This window comes from Schistocerca serialis, unplaced genomic scaffold (assembly GCF_023864345.2).
Source record: "Schistocerca serialis cubense isolate TAMUIC-IGC-003099 unplaced genomic scaffold, iqSchSeri2.2 HiC_scaffold_1420, whole genome shotgun sequence".
NCBI classification, from domain to species: domain Eukaryota; kingdom Metazoa; phylum Arthropoda; class Insecta; order Orthoptera; family Acrididae; genus Schistocerca; species Schistocerca serialis.
The window spans coordinates 6,869,184-6,884,185 of record NW_026047648.1 but is presented as its reverse complement, the minus strand read 5'-3'; the positions used below and the strand labels follow the sequence as shown (position 1 = coordinate 6,884,185).

Genomic DNA, 15,002 nt, shown 5'->3' with positions numbered 1-15,002 from the left:
AAAACAACAGCGGACCTACCACACTTCCCTGGGGCACTCCAGATGATACGCTCACCTCCGATGGAGACTCACCATCGAGGACAACGTTCCGGGTTCTATTACTTAAGAAGTCTTCGAGCCACTCACATACTTGGGAACCAATCCCATATGCTCGTACCTTAGTTAGGAGTCTGCAGTGGGGCACCGAGTCAAACGCTTTCCGGAAGTCGAGGAATATGGCATGCGTCGGATACACTTCATCCATGGTTCCCAAGATATCATGTGAAAAAAGGGCGAGTTGCGTATGATGAGATGAAAGAAATTATTCAGATAGTGAAGGGAGACGAAAATTTAATAGTCATGAGTGACTGGAATTCGATAGTAGGAAAAGGAAGAGAAGGAAACGTAGTAGGTGAATATGGAATGGGGGTAAGGAATGAAAGAGGAAGCCGCCTGGTAGAATTTTGCACAGAGCATAAGTTAATCATAGCATAACACTTCGTTGAAGAATCATAAAAGAAGATTGTATACATGGAAGATGCCTGGAGATACTGATACGTTTCACATAGATTATATAATGGTAAGACAGAGATTTAGGAACCAGGTTATAAATTGTAAAACATTTCCAGGGGCAGATGTGGACTCTGACCACAATCTGTTGGTTATGAACTGTAGATTAAAACTGAAGAAAAAAAAGGTGGGAATTTAAGGAGATAGGACCTGGATAAACTGACTAAACCAGAGGTTGGTTGTAGTGTTTCGGGGGGAGAGCATTAGGGAACGATTGTCAAGAATGGGGGGAAAGAAATACAGTAGAGGAAGAATGGGGTGCTCTGAGAGAATTTCGCATCTAAATACGCAAAACTGCAACTGGTCACTTTTTTTGAATAGTTATTTATTATTCCACGAACCTGTATCCAGATGGTTTTCGGGAAGTTACATCGCTGTTTCGTCCAGAAAACCGTCTGGATGTGAACCTGGAACGATTCGAAAACCGGTTCGTGGTATAGTAAGTAACTATTCAAAAACAGTGAGTGGTTGCACTGTTATGTATTTACATTCAACCAATAGTCGCGGGTTCTAAAATAAGCGTAATAGCTAAGCTTGAACTGTATTTCATGCTTTCCCTGTCAGCTAATTTCCTCCCCTTGAGAGTTTAAAATCTACCTACTGTAAAACAATATCAAAAGTTTGAGCACCTTCAAACACAGAAACAGTCAAGTTACTATATTCAGTATATCCATTGCGGATGACGAACTGCGAGTGTAAATTAAACTGGCGTTTATCTGGTAATGAATATGCAACCAGGTCGGTGTCAACAAAATATTTTCGCATTCGGAGGAGAGAGTTGCTGATTGGAATGTCGTGAGAAGATTCCTCCGCAACGAAAGACGCCCTTGTTTTAATGACGTCCATCCCAAATCCCGTATCGTGTCAGCGACACTCTGTCCGCTATTTTCCTATAGTACGAAACGTGCTGCCCTTCTCTGAACTTTTTCGATGTACTCCGTCAGTCCCATCTGCTAAAGAACCCACACCGAAAAGAGGACGGACAAGCGTAGTGTAGTAGATCTGTTACATTTTCTAAGTGTCCTACCAATAAATCAGTCTTTGGTTAGCCTTCCCTACAACATTTTCTCTGTGTCCCGTCCGATTTAAGTTGTTCGTAATTGTAATTCCTAGGTTGCGTTTCACAAGAACGGTGCCTTCTACATCCGTGTTGACTGTCTGTCAATAGGCCGTTTTCTTCGAGGTAATTCGTAGTGTTCGAAGACAATACACTTTCCCAGAAGTCTGCTTTTACACTACTACTGGGTGGGACGAATAAAAGTGTCCCGAAGGAGTGGACACGAGATTGAGAGGGCCATAGACACGGGTTCACAGGTAGATGCCGTGTTTCTTGACATACGCAAGGCGTGCCATACAGTTCCCCACAGTAGTTTAATGAACAAAGTAAGAGCATATGCACTATCAGACCAATTGTGAGATTGGATTGAAGAGTTCCTAGATAACAGAACGCAGCATGCCATTCTGAATGGAGAGAAGTCTTCCGAAGTAAGAGTGATTTCAGGTGTGCCGCAGGGGAGTGTTGTAGGACCGTTGCTATTCACAATACACATAAATCACCTTGTGGATGACATCGGAAGTTCACTGAGGCTTTTTGCGGATGATGCTGTGGTATATCGAGAGGTTGTAAAAAATGGAAAATTGTACTGAAATGCAGGAGGATCTGCAGCGAATTGACGCAGGGAATGGCAGTTGAGTCTCAATGTAGACAAGTGTAATGTGCTGCGAATACATAGAAAGATAGCTCCCTTATCATTTAGCTACAATATAGCAGGTCAGCAACTGGAAGCAGTTAATTCCATAAATCATCTGAGAGTAGGCACGAGGAGTAATTTAAAATGGAATGATCATATGAAGTTGATGGTCGGTAAAGCAGATGCCAGACGGAGATTCATTGGAAGAATCCTAAGAAAATGCAATTCGAAAACAAAGGAAGTAGGTTACAGTACGTTTGTTCGCCCACTGCTCGAATACTGCTCAGCAGTGTGGGATCCGTACCAGATGGGGTTGATAGAGAAGATCCAACGGAGAGCAGCGCGCTTCGTTACAGGATCATTTAGTAATCGCGAAAGCGTTACGGAGACGATAGATAAACTCCAGTGGAAGACTCTGCAGCAGAGACGCTCAGTAGCTCGGTACGGGCTTTTGTCGAAGTTTCGAGAACATACCTTCACCGAGGAGTCAAGCAGTATATTGCTCCCTCCTACGTGTGTCTCGCGAAGAGACCGTGAGGATAAAATCAGAGAGATTAGAGCCCACACAGAGGCATACTGACAATCCTTCTTTCCACGAACAATACGAGACTGGAATAGAAGGGAGAAGTGATAGAGGTACTCAACGTACCCTCCGCCACACACCGTCAGGTGGCTTGCGTAGTATGGATGTAGATGTACAGGTAGACGTAGATGCAGATACGGATCCACGTGAATTTGTGGCAACATCAACGGAGAAGGAAAGGAGCTACAGTTACTTCCAACAGGACGGAGCGACTGCCCACACAGCCTGCCCAACCTCTGACGTCACGCACACGGTCCTCACGCCGGACAGGGCTGCGAGCAGAGGTCAGTCTGGGGTCACGGCGGCCCCAGCTGCTCACCCGAGGTGCCGGTGTGCGACTACTTTGCGTGCGGAGCTCTCCAGGCTTAACGTGTATCGCAACAGCCGTCGCAGTCTTCACGAACTGCAGCAGAATATTCCGGACGAGGTTGCAGCAATTGCAGAGCAGTCCAGCTTCGATCCGCCTTCAGTAACTTGCTGACCGGGGCCCTAAAGTGCCAAGACGTGGATGGTGGCCACTTTCAGAGTCTGTACCGCTGCATTTCCTTTCCTCTTCTGTGTTACTTTTTGTAGCCTGGAACTCAGCCCTCTCGCCCACTTTTATTTTGCCCACACTGTACTACACTACTGGCCATTAAAATTGCTACACCACGGACGTGACGTGCTACACGCGCGAAATTTAACCGACAGGAAGAAGATGCTGTGCATATGCAAATGATTAGCTTTTCAGAGCATTCACACAAGGTTGGCGCCGGCGGCGACACCTACAACGTGCTGACATAAGGAAAGTTTCCAACCGACTTCTCATACAAAAACAGCAGTTAACCGGCGTTGTCTGGTGAAATGTTGTTGTGATGCCTCGTGTAAGGAGCCGAAATGCGTACCATCACGTTTCAGACTTCGTTAAAGGTCGGATTGTAGCCTATCGCGACTGCGGTTTATCGTATCGCGACGTTGCTGCTCGCGTTGGTCGAGATCCGATGACTTTTAGCAGAATTTGGAATCGGTGGGTTCAGGAGGGTAATACGGAACGCCATGCTGGATCCCAACGGCCTCGTATCACTAGCAGTCGAGATGACAGGCATCTTATCCGCACGGCTGTAAAGGATCGTGCAGCAACGTCTCGATCCCTGAGACAACAGATGGGGACGTTTGCAAGACAATAACCATCTGCACGAACAGTTGGACGACGTTTGCAGCAGCACGGACTATCAGCTCGGAGACCGTGGCTGCGGTTACCCTTGACGCTGCATCACAGACAGGAGCGCCTGCGATGGTGTACTCGACGACGAACCTGGGTGCACGAATGGCAAAACGTCATTTTTTCGGATGAATCCAGGTTCTGTTTACAGCATCACCATGGTCGCATCCGTGTTTGGCGACATCGCGGTGAACGCACATTGGAAGCGTGTATTCGTCATCGCCATACTGGCGTATCACTCGGCGTGATGGTATGGGGTGCCATCGGTTACACGCCTCGGTTACCTCTTGTTCGCACTGACGGCACTTTGAGCAGTGGACATTACATTTCAGATGTGTTGCGACCCGTGGCTCTACCCTTCATTCGATCCCTGCAAAACCCTACATTTCAGCAGGATAATGCACGACCGCATGTTGTAGGTCCCGTACGGGCCTTTCTGGATACAGAAAATGTTCGACTTCTGCCCTGGCCAGCACATTCTCCAGATCTCTCACCAACTGAAAACGTCTGGTCAATTATTAAGAGAAATTAAAGACGAAAACCAGTAAATGTAAAGAATATAATTTGACCTTTAACATGTGAGACATAGTAATTTATTACAGGCTCTGGTCAATATTCCCAGCTGCGTAAAGAGACGCCTGCCAGATGAACGTGTGTGTGTGTGTGTGTGTGTGTGTGTGTGTGTGTGTGTGTGTGTGTGTGTGTGTGTGTGTCGCACATAATTCTAGTTACTTGCTTTTGCGTTCATGCAGAATATTACGCCACAAGACCTTAGTGAATAAAAAAAATACAACCTATTGTCTGCCATAGCCGGAAAGTTAGCCATTATTCTCAAGGCAAAAGTAGTCTAACATAAATGTCATAGCAGGTCTATTATATCGTTTTTCCAGTTTAACTTTTCATCAATATTCAAACCTAGGAACTTGGGATTTTGTACACTGTTTGACATTTCTTTTTGGTACGCTAGCTTCATATAGTAGGTGGGATATTTTTGACAGTATAAACCGAATGAGCTTTTTTCTTAAGTTTAAGCAAGTCCATACGTAAAAAAAAAAGAACAGGGAGTCATCATTGTCAACATCTTGAACAGTTTCCAGCCCAAGGCTGAATCTGTTTGGAACATATGGCTCACCATCGAGTCCTCTTTTTGCAACTTCTTTCTGTGTTCACTCTGGTTCAGCCTCCACCTCATTTTTCAACACTCCTTCAGCCCTTTCAGCCATCTATCCTTCGGTTTTCCTCTGAATCATTTCCTTCCCATCTCCATTTCGTGTAGTTGTTGTTGTTGTTGTTGTCTTCAGTCCTGAGACTGGTTTGATGCAGCTCTCCATGCTACTCTATCCTGTGCAAGCTTCTTCATCTCCCAGTACCTACTGCAACCCACATCCTTCTGAATCTGCTAGTGTATTCATCTCTTGGTCTCCCTCTACGATTTTTACTCTCCACGCTGCCCTCCAATACTAAATTGTTGATCCTTTGATGCCTCAGAACTATCTTTTGAGGTTCCTCTTGTTTTCCATTCTCTTTAAGTGCGTATCCCATCTTAGCCTTGATGTTCCTATGCTGCTCTGCAAAGGTTGCTCTTTCACTATTTCCCTTACCCTTTCGTTGTTCATCGTCTGTCTCGTTACTCCTATCGTACTTCATTCCACATTCCTGTAATCCACTCGCATCTCTATTCTTCGTTACTCACTTTTCAGATGCACAGGTCAGTTTTGTGATGAAGTAACTTCGATATATTGCTTCTCTGCTGTTTTGTGAGACATCCTTTTTCCAAACCAGACTCCAAGTACTTGGCAGGAATGCTTCTTTTTGGCTGCCTGGCGTGTTCACTGATTTCTTAGTTCTTCCATTTCCCTCTATCACACTTCTCAAGTACTCGATGCTTGCCTCCGTCTTCAGTCGTTCACCCCCAATCCTTACTCCGCCAGATGGTCTATCTTTCTTTCTAGTTGTAACACGAATCTCTCATTTGATTACATTAAATTTCATTCCATACTGCCACGCAGTTTCTATCTGTTCTATAATCTCCTCCTCCCTGTTTCTCCTGTTTCATCTGCAACCACCACTGCTTCCATCCTGTCTTATCCAGCTTTTTCCACCACCTCGGTCATCATCTCAACTGAGACCACAGCGAACAGGAGAGATGACAATTCACTGCCCTGTTTCACACCCCTTGTGAGCTGGAACCAAACCGTCCTTTCATTTCCCACTCGCAGAGAACTCAGACTTCCACAGTACATTTCCTCCGGCCTGCTTGTCGTCTCTTCTTCCACTCCCCATTTTTCTATTGCTTTCCAGACCTTTGTGCTACGGACGGTATCGACTACCTTTTCTGTATCGAGAAAGGCCGCCGCGAGATCTTGCCCAAATCCACACTGGTGCTGCTGGACTGAAAATATGAGGTCCGCATTTGAGCTACCGTGTCTAAAGCTTTCTTGCTCCTCTCATAGTCTGTTCTCGACCTTCGTCTGGATTCTGCAGTGACTTTCACGAAAACATCGTTCACTGTCGATGCTTTTTCCTCACCTTTTCAACGATGCCTGAATCATTTGCAGACAGGACTAACTGTGCCTCGAGAGTTGAATAACGCGGCAGACGATTGGCTGTAAGCGAGAGCAGTAGACGGACAGTCGTGGAAACCTCTGAGACTCCCATTGTAGTAGGTCCCCACATTATGTGGGGGGGCCCTCTGTTTGTACGACTGGGACAGCCTAGGGTAACTTTCTGCACTCTGCTTGTTAAGTAAGAGCTAAAGCAGACACGTGCTGAACTATGTACACTACTGGCCATTAAAATTGCTACACCAAGAAGAAATGCGCACGATAAACGGGTATTCATTGGACAAATATATTATACTAGAACTGACATGTGATTACATTTTTACGCTATTTGGGTGCATAGATCCTGAGAAATCAGTACCGAGAACAACCACCTCTGGCCGTAATAACGGCCTCAATACGCCTGGGCATTGAGTCAAACAGAGCTCGGATGGCGTGTACAGGTACAGCTGCCCGTGCAGCTTCAACACGATACCACAGTTCATCAAGAGTAGTGACGGGCGTATTGTGACGAGCCAGTTGCTCGGCCACCATTGACCAGACGTTTTCAGTTGGTGAAAGATCTGGAGAATGTGCTGGCCAGGGCAGCAGTCGAACATTTTCTGTATACAGAAAGGCCCGTACAGGACCTGCAACATGCGATCGTGCATTATCCTGCTGAAGTGTAGGGTTTCGCAGGGATCGAACGCAGGGTAGAGCCACGGGTCGTAACACATCTGGAATGTAACGTCCACTGTTCAGTGTGGCCTGAATAGGAACAAGAGGTGACAGAGACGTGTAACCGATGGCACCCCATACCATCACGCCGGGTGATACACCAGTATGGCGATGACGAATACACGCTTCCAATGTGCGTTCACCGCGATGTCGCCAAACACGGATGCGACCATCGTGATGCTGTAAACAGAACCTGGATTCGTCCGAAAAAATGACGTTTTGCCATTCGTGCACCCAGGTTCGTCGTCGAGTACACCATCGCAGGCGCTCCTGTCTGTGATGCAGCGTCAAGGGTAACCGCAGCCACGGTCTCCGAGCTGATAGTCCGTGCTGCTGCAAACGTCGTCGAACTGTTCGTGCAGTTGGTTGTCGTCTTGCAAACGTCCGCATCTGTTAACTCAGGGTTCGAGACGTGGCTGCACGATCATTTACAGCCGTGCGGATAAGATGCCTGTCATCTCGACTGCTAGTGATACGAGGCCGTTGGGATCCAGCACGGCGTTCCGTATTACCCTCCTGAACCCACCGATTCCGTATTCTGCTAACAGTCATTGGATCTCGACCGACGCGAGCAGCAATGTCGCGATAGGATAAACCGCAATCGCCATAGGCTACAATCCGACCTTTATCAAAGTCGGAAATGTGATGGTACGCATTTCTCCTCCTTACACGAGGCATCACAACTAAGTTTCACCAGGCAACGCCGATCAACTGCTGTTTGCGTATGAGAAATCGGTTCTAAACTTTCCTCGTGTCAGGACTTTTTAGGTGTCGCCACCGGCGCCAACCATGTGTGAATGCTCTGAAAAGCTAATCATTTGCATATCACAGCATCTTCTTCCTGTCGGTTAAATTTCGTGTCTGTAGCACGTGATCTTCGTGGTGTAGCAATTTTAATGGGCAGTAGTGCATTACATAAAAACTTAGCTGCTCTACAAGAATATTATTGTTGACCCAGGAGTTACAGAGGATTACAACTGGTGGTATTTTATCATTTGAAGATTTTATTATGTGCTGAGTAAATACGTAAGTAGGTGGCTTAGTAGAGTTGTTGGCTATGTATCCCGTTAGTACACTTAACTAGACTTTCGGGTCTGATAGTTGATGTTCCGAGATGGCGAGTGATGAATTTTACTGGTGTGGTTGGTAATCGTAGCAGCGTCGACAGTTTCTGACTGTGCCATTAGTTGGTTTACTAGGAAGTCATTAATACGCGTACTTCAAAAATATTGATTCACTTTTTAGTTATAAAGATGCTTTTACTGTAGGCATTCAGGAACTTAAAAAGAAGCCTATTGGATGTGATTATAAACTTATTTTGAAGTGGAATCGAGAGTGTTCATAGTAGCAGTCATCATCTACAAAATGTGTGTTCTGTATGCGACACGTGTGTTGGAATATGCACCGGTCCTGGTATCGATAACTTCAAGATAGTATTTTGTGGTCTCCTGAAGAACTGTTAGTGTTTAAACGTGACACAATTGTTACCTATAAGTTATGACGTTTCATAAGTCCAAGTACTGCAATACGTTCTATAAAAAACTGAATTGTTGTTGAAAACGTTAATTTATGTCGATTTACTTTCAAGTTGGAAAAATATTTTTGTTATTAATATTTATTCAGAATCTCGATTCAGTAATGAACATTGTTGTTGTTCTTGTTGTGCTGCTGGTCTTCAGTCCTGAGACTGGTTTGATGCAGCTCTCCATGCTACTCTATCCTGTGCAAGCTGCTTCATCTCCCAGTACTTACTGCAACCTACATCCTTCTGAATCTGCTTAGTGTATTCATCTCTTGGTCTCCCTCTACGATTTTTACGCTCCACGCTGCCCTCCAATACTAAATTGGTGATCCCTTGATGACTCAGAACATGTCCTACCAACCGATCCCTTCTTCTAGTCAAGTTGTGCCACAAACTCCTCTTCTCCCCAATTCTATTCTATACCTCCTCATTAGTTATGTGATCTACCCATCTAATCTTCAGCATTCTTCTGTAGCACCACATTTCGAAAGCTTCTATTCTCTTCTTGTCTAAGCTATTTATCGTCCACGTTTCACTCCCATACATGGCTACACTCCATACAAATACTTTCAGAAACTTCTTCCTCGCACTTAAATCTATAGTCGATGTTAACAAATTTCTCTTGTTCAGAAACGCTTTCCTTGCCATTGCCAGTCTACATTTTATATCCTCTCTACTTCGACCATCATTAGTTATTTTGCTCCCCAAATAGCAAAACTCCTTTACTACTTTAAGTGTCTCATTTCCTAATCTAATCCCCTCAGCATCACCGGATTTAATTTGACTACATTCCATTATCCTCGTTTTGCTTTTGTTGATGTTCATCTTATATCCTCCTTTGAAGACACTGTCCATTCCGTTCAACTGCTCTTCCAAGTCCTTTGCTGTCTCTGACAGAATTACAATGTCATCGGCGAACCTCAAAGTTTTTATTTCTTCTCCATGGATTTTAATTCCTGCTCGGAATTTTTCTTTTGTTTCCTTTAGTGCTTGCTCAATATACAGATTGAATAACATCGGGGAGAGGCTACAACCCTGTCTCACTCCCTTCCCAACCACTGCTTCCCTTTCATGCCCCTCGATCCTTATAACTGCCATCTGGTTTCTGTACAAATTGTAAATAGCCTTTCGCTCCCTGTATTTTACCCCTGCCACCTTCAGAATTTGAAAGACAGTATTCCAGTCAACATTGTCAAGAGCTTTCTCTACGTCTACAAATACCAGAAACTTAGGTTTGCCTTTCCGTAATCTATTTTCCAAGGTAAGTCGTAGGGTCAATATTGCCTCACGTGTTCAAAAATTTCTACGGAATCCAAACTGATCTTCGCCGAGGTCGGCTTCTACCAGTTTTTCCATTCGTCTGTACATAATTCGCGGTAGTATTTTGCAGCTGTGACTTATTAAAGTGATAGTTCGGTAATTTTCACATCTGTCAACACCTGCTTCCTTTGGGACTGGAATTATTATATTCTTCTTGAAGTCGGAGCCTCACGTGCTCTAACGTTTCTACGGATTATTACGCATTTCAAAGTAAGGAATTGTGGAATGGGATTTAAGGAACTTGTGTCATACTGATTTTCTGAAATTTTCTGTCGACATAGAGTTGTGTAAAATAGTGACAGTTTGAAATCTGGAAGCGAACATATTTGTACGTGCATTCGAGTGGAATGGGTAGAAGTCACCTACAAAATGTTGTGTGATGTAAGTGACGAGAGTATCGGGATCTTCACCTATCTCGGTATCGATAACTTCGTAACGACATTTGGCGGTCTGCTACGTTACGAGCTGGAGGTGACGGCTCAGGAGTCAGCAGTGGTGGTCGTGTGCTGTGCTGATGCGATGGACTGTGCGGCTGGTCCCGGCGGAGGTTCGAGTCCTCCCTGGGGCACGGGTGTGTGTGTGTGTGTGTGTTTGTCCTTAGGATAATTTAGGTTAAGTAGTGTGGGGACTGGTGACCTCTGCAGGTAAGTCCCGTAAGGTTTGACACAGACGCCTCTGGTGTTGCAGGTGGTTCCACGGGCACCTGTCGGGCAAGGAGGCGGAGAAGCTGATCCTGGAGAAGGGCAAGAACGGCAGCTTCCTGGTGCGCGAGTCGCAGAGCAAGCCGGGGGACTACGTGCTGTCCGTGCGCACCGACGACCGAGTCACGCACGTCATGATCCGCTGCCAGGTAGGCGGGAGGAGTCGGAACACGTGGTGGTCTCAAAAGTCCAAACCCAGAGCAAGTAGGTCTGGGTTGAGTATTCGTCATGCTAAACAGGTGTTCCGAGATAACGAATTTCATAAAGTTTCACTTTTTGTTGTTGTCTAATCTCACTTACCTAAGGCCGGTATTACACTATCAAATTTCTTTGTCAAATATCTTTGTCCAATATCTTTGTCAGAGATATTTGATAGTGTAATAGGGACTTTGTCAAATGTCGTCCAATATTTGATCAAATCTAGGGCCTCGCTGTATATTTTATCAAAGAAATCGCTTGTCTTCTGTTCACTGCAATGTGACATGTTACCACATGGAGCGCTAGCATCGCTGCAGCGTTCTGTCGTCTGTATTGTTTTTATAACCATTGCCGGTAAATACAATTGGTGTGTGCCGACAACTACAAAATTAATAGAGATGTATGAAGTTGATGAGGCACGCTGACTACAAAAATAGATTAAGAAGATTGGAGACCTGGCCTAACCTAACCCTCTCCTGTAGCAAGGAATCGGAATGTTACAGTGAGCCTGCCTTCTGGAGATGTAGCAGTTCTTTATTGTGCTTTGTGATATGAGGATACACTTCACTGAGCACACACAGAAATGTATGATCATCCATTCTTAAGTAATTGATGTACGACTTGACGTCCTCCACTATAAGCTCACGTAACAAGTTTTGTCGAATGCTTTTATCGTGTCGTCGTAAAACCCACGGTTTCACCCAGGTACATTTCCTTTTTTTCCGCCGCTTCTCTTCCGCTAGTGCACACAGTACAATTGTGGTACATGCAACTGCTGCGGTTAATAACAAGTTGTTGTTGTCAGCCATCTTGAACTTTGACTAAAAATACGATGGCAGTGTAATACCCCTTCTAGCGCTACGTCAAAGATCTTTGTCAAATATACTTGATGGAATATTTGAGCACATCTTTGATCAAATCTTTGACAAAGAAATTTGATGGTGTAATACCAGCCTAAGGAATAAATTCTGGATATACCGGGTGATCAAAAAGTCAATATAAATTTGAAAACTTAATAAATCACGGAATAAGGTAGATAGAGAGATACAAATTGACACACATGCTTGGAATGACACGGGGTTTTATTAGAACCAAAAAATACAAAAAAAATTACGAAAGTTCAAAAAATGCCCGACAGATTGCGCTTCATCTGATCAGAATACTAATTAGCATAACAAAGTAAGACAAAGCAAAGATGATGTTCTTTACAGGAAATGCTCAATATGTCCACCATCATTCCTCAACAATAGCTGTAGTCGAGGAATAATGTTGTGAACAGCACTGTAAAGCATGTCCGGAGTTATGGTGAGGCATTGGCGTCGGATGTTGTCTTTCAGCATCCCTAGAGATGTCGGTCGATCACGATACACTTGCGACGTCAGGTAACCCCAAAGCCAATAATCGCACGGACTGAGGTCTGGGGACCTGGGAGGCCGAGCATGACGAAAGTGGCGGCTGAGTTACACGATCGTCACCAAACGACGCGTTCAAAAGATCTTTAACGCATCTAGCAATACGGGGTGGAGCGCCATCCTGCATAAACATCGTACGTTCCAGCAGGTGTTTATCAGCCAGGCTGGGGATGATGCGATTCTGTAACATATCGGCGTACCTCTCACCCGTCACCGTAGCAGTTAGGAAACTAGAATCACGCATTTCCTCGAAGAAAAAAGGCCCGTTAACGGTAGATGTGGTAAATCCAACCCATACCGTGACTTTCTCGTCGTGCAGTGGAGTTTCCACGACAGTTCTAGGATTTTCGGTAGCCGAAATTCTGCAGTTGTGGGCGTTGACAGACCCTCGGAGAGTGAAATGAGCTTCGATGGTCCACAACACGTTACTCGATCAATCGTCATCTTCCGCCATCTTTTGAAACGCCCACACCGCAAATGCCCTCCGCTCCACTAAATCGCCAGGTAACAGTTTACGATGCCGATGGATTTTGTACGGATAGCATCGGAGGGTACGCCTCAGTGCCAACCAAACAGTAGTGTACGGAATGCCGGTGCGACATGCGACTGCACGAGCGCTGACTTCCCCGTGCATAGACGAACCCGCTACAGCCTCCATTTCTTCCTGAACCGTCTCAGCAGCATTACGCCTCGTGCTCGGTCGGCCGCTAAGGGGTCTATCGTCTAAACAACCCGTGGCTTCGAACTTCGAAATCATTCTCGCCACAGCTGCAATTGTCAACGGACCTTTACCCGTCCGAATCGCCTTCCTATGGCGATAGGATCGTAACGCTGAACTAGCACATAGCGGCTGCTGGCGCATCTGACTCTCTCTCTCATTACAGCTTCTTTTGATTGTCATCCGCAGTCACTGACGTTTTTCTGTCCAGCGCCATCGGTCGAACATTTTCTCAACTTTATTTTTTTTTGGTTCTAATAAAACCCCCATGTCATTCCAAGCATGTGTGTCAATTTTTACCTCTCTATCTACATTATTCCGTGGTTTATTAAGTTTTCAAATTTATACTGACTTTTTGATCACCTGGTATGTTACCCTTAAACTGTCAGTTAGTACAGACACTATTAAGTTAACATTACACATGAAGATCTAAAGCACAAAAAATTTAAAAGTGAGTAAATTGGCCCCAAATTGAGAAAAATTGACGAGCCCCGGATGGACTCTTATTTTCCCCTGAAAATAATGGTATTTTCACTGTGTGTTATGGCATCTGTAAGATGATTTTGAAGTCACTGATGGGCCCAAAACGACATAAAATTTTCAGAACGAAATTTTCATTCTGCAGCAGAGTGTGTGGCGATACGAAACTTCCTGGGAGATTAAAACTGTGTGCCGGAGCGAGACTCGAACTCGGGACCTTTGTCTTTCAGGGCAAGTGCTCTACCGACTGAGCTACCCGACCACGACTCACGCCCCGTCCTCACGGCTTTACTTCTCCCAGTACCTCGTCTGTACCTGGTCTGTGCCGATATTGTTGCACTGTCGGTCGGAGGATGGCATTCACGTATCCTACAGCCGTTACGGCGCCTTCCGTGACCACCAGCGGCGTACGTCGGCCCCACATAATGCCACCCCAAAACAGCAGGGAACCTCCGCCTTGCTGCACTCGCTGGACAGTGTGTCTAAGGCGTTCAGCCTGACCGGGTTGCCTCCAAACACGCCTCCGACGATTGTCTGGTTGAAGGCATGTGCGACAGTCTTCGGTGAAGAGGACGTGATGCCAATCCTGAGCGGTCCCTTCGGCATGTTGTTGGGCTCATCTGTACCGCGCTGCACGGTGTCGTGGTTGCAAAGATGGACCTCGCCGTGGGCGTCGGGAGTGAAGTTGGCGCATCGTGCAGCCTATTGGGCACAGTTTGCGTCGAGAGACGACGTTCTGTGGTTGCACGAAAGCATCATTCAACATGGTGGCGTTGCTGCCAGGTTCCCTCAGAGCCATGATCCGTAGGTAGCGGTCACCCACTGCAGTAGTAGCCCTCGGGCGGCCTGAGCGAGGCATGTCATCGACAGTTCCTGTCTCTCTGTGTCTCCTCCATGTCCGAACAACATCGCTTTGGTTCACTCTGAGATGCTTAGACAGTTCCCTTGTCATGCTGACACGATCAAACTGCGGTATTGACCGTCTAGGCATAGCTGAACTGCAGACAACACTTGCCGTGTACCTCCTTCCTGGTGGAATGACTGGAACTGATCGGCTGTCGGACCCCCTCCGTCTAATAGCCGCTGCTCATGCACGGCTGTTTACATCTTTGGGAGGGTTTAGTGACTGACATCTGTTGAAGGTCAAAGGGACTGTGTCTGTGATACAATATCCACAGTCGACGTCTTTCTTCAGGAGTTCTGGGAACCGGGGTGACGCAAACCTTTTTTTGATGTGTGTAAGTGCCTACGCCCCTCCTGTTAATTGATCTGCGCCTGCGTAATTGGGTTTGGCTGCCAGGTACAGTTGGTACGTAGAATATGCATCATCATATATTAGCCGAATATTA

At 45.7% G+C, this 15,002-nt stretch overlaps 1 protein-coding gene across 1 annotated transcript in view; it reads left to right on the top strand.

Moving 5' to 3' along the window:
- LOC126443015 (tyrosine-protein phosphatase corkscrew-like) overlaps positions 1-15,002 on the top strand; it is a 223,504-nt gene that overhangs the window by 148,405 nt on the left and 60,097 nt on the right. Inside the window, exon 4 of the mRNA XM_050090863.1 lies at positions 10,832-10,994. Coding sequence (XP_049946820.1) covers positions 10,832-10,994 — 163 coding nt within the window. The remainder of the gene's footprint in view (positions 1-10,831; positions 10,995-15,002) is intronic.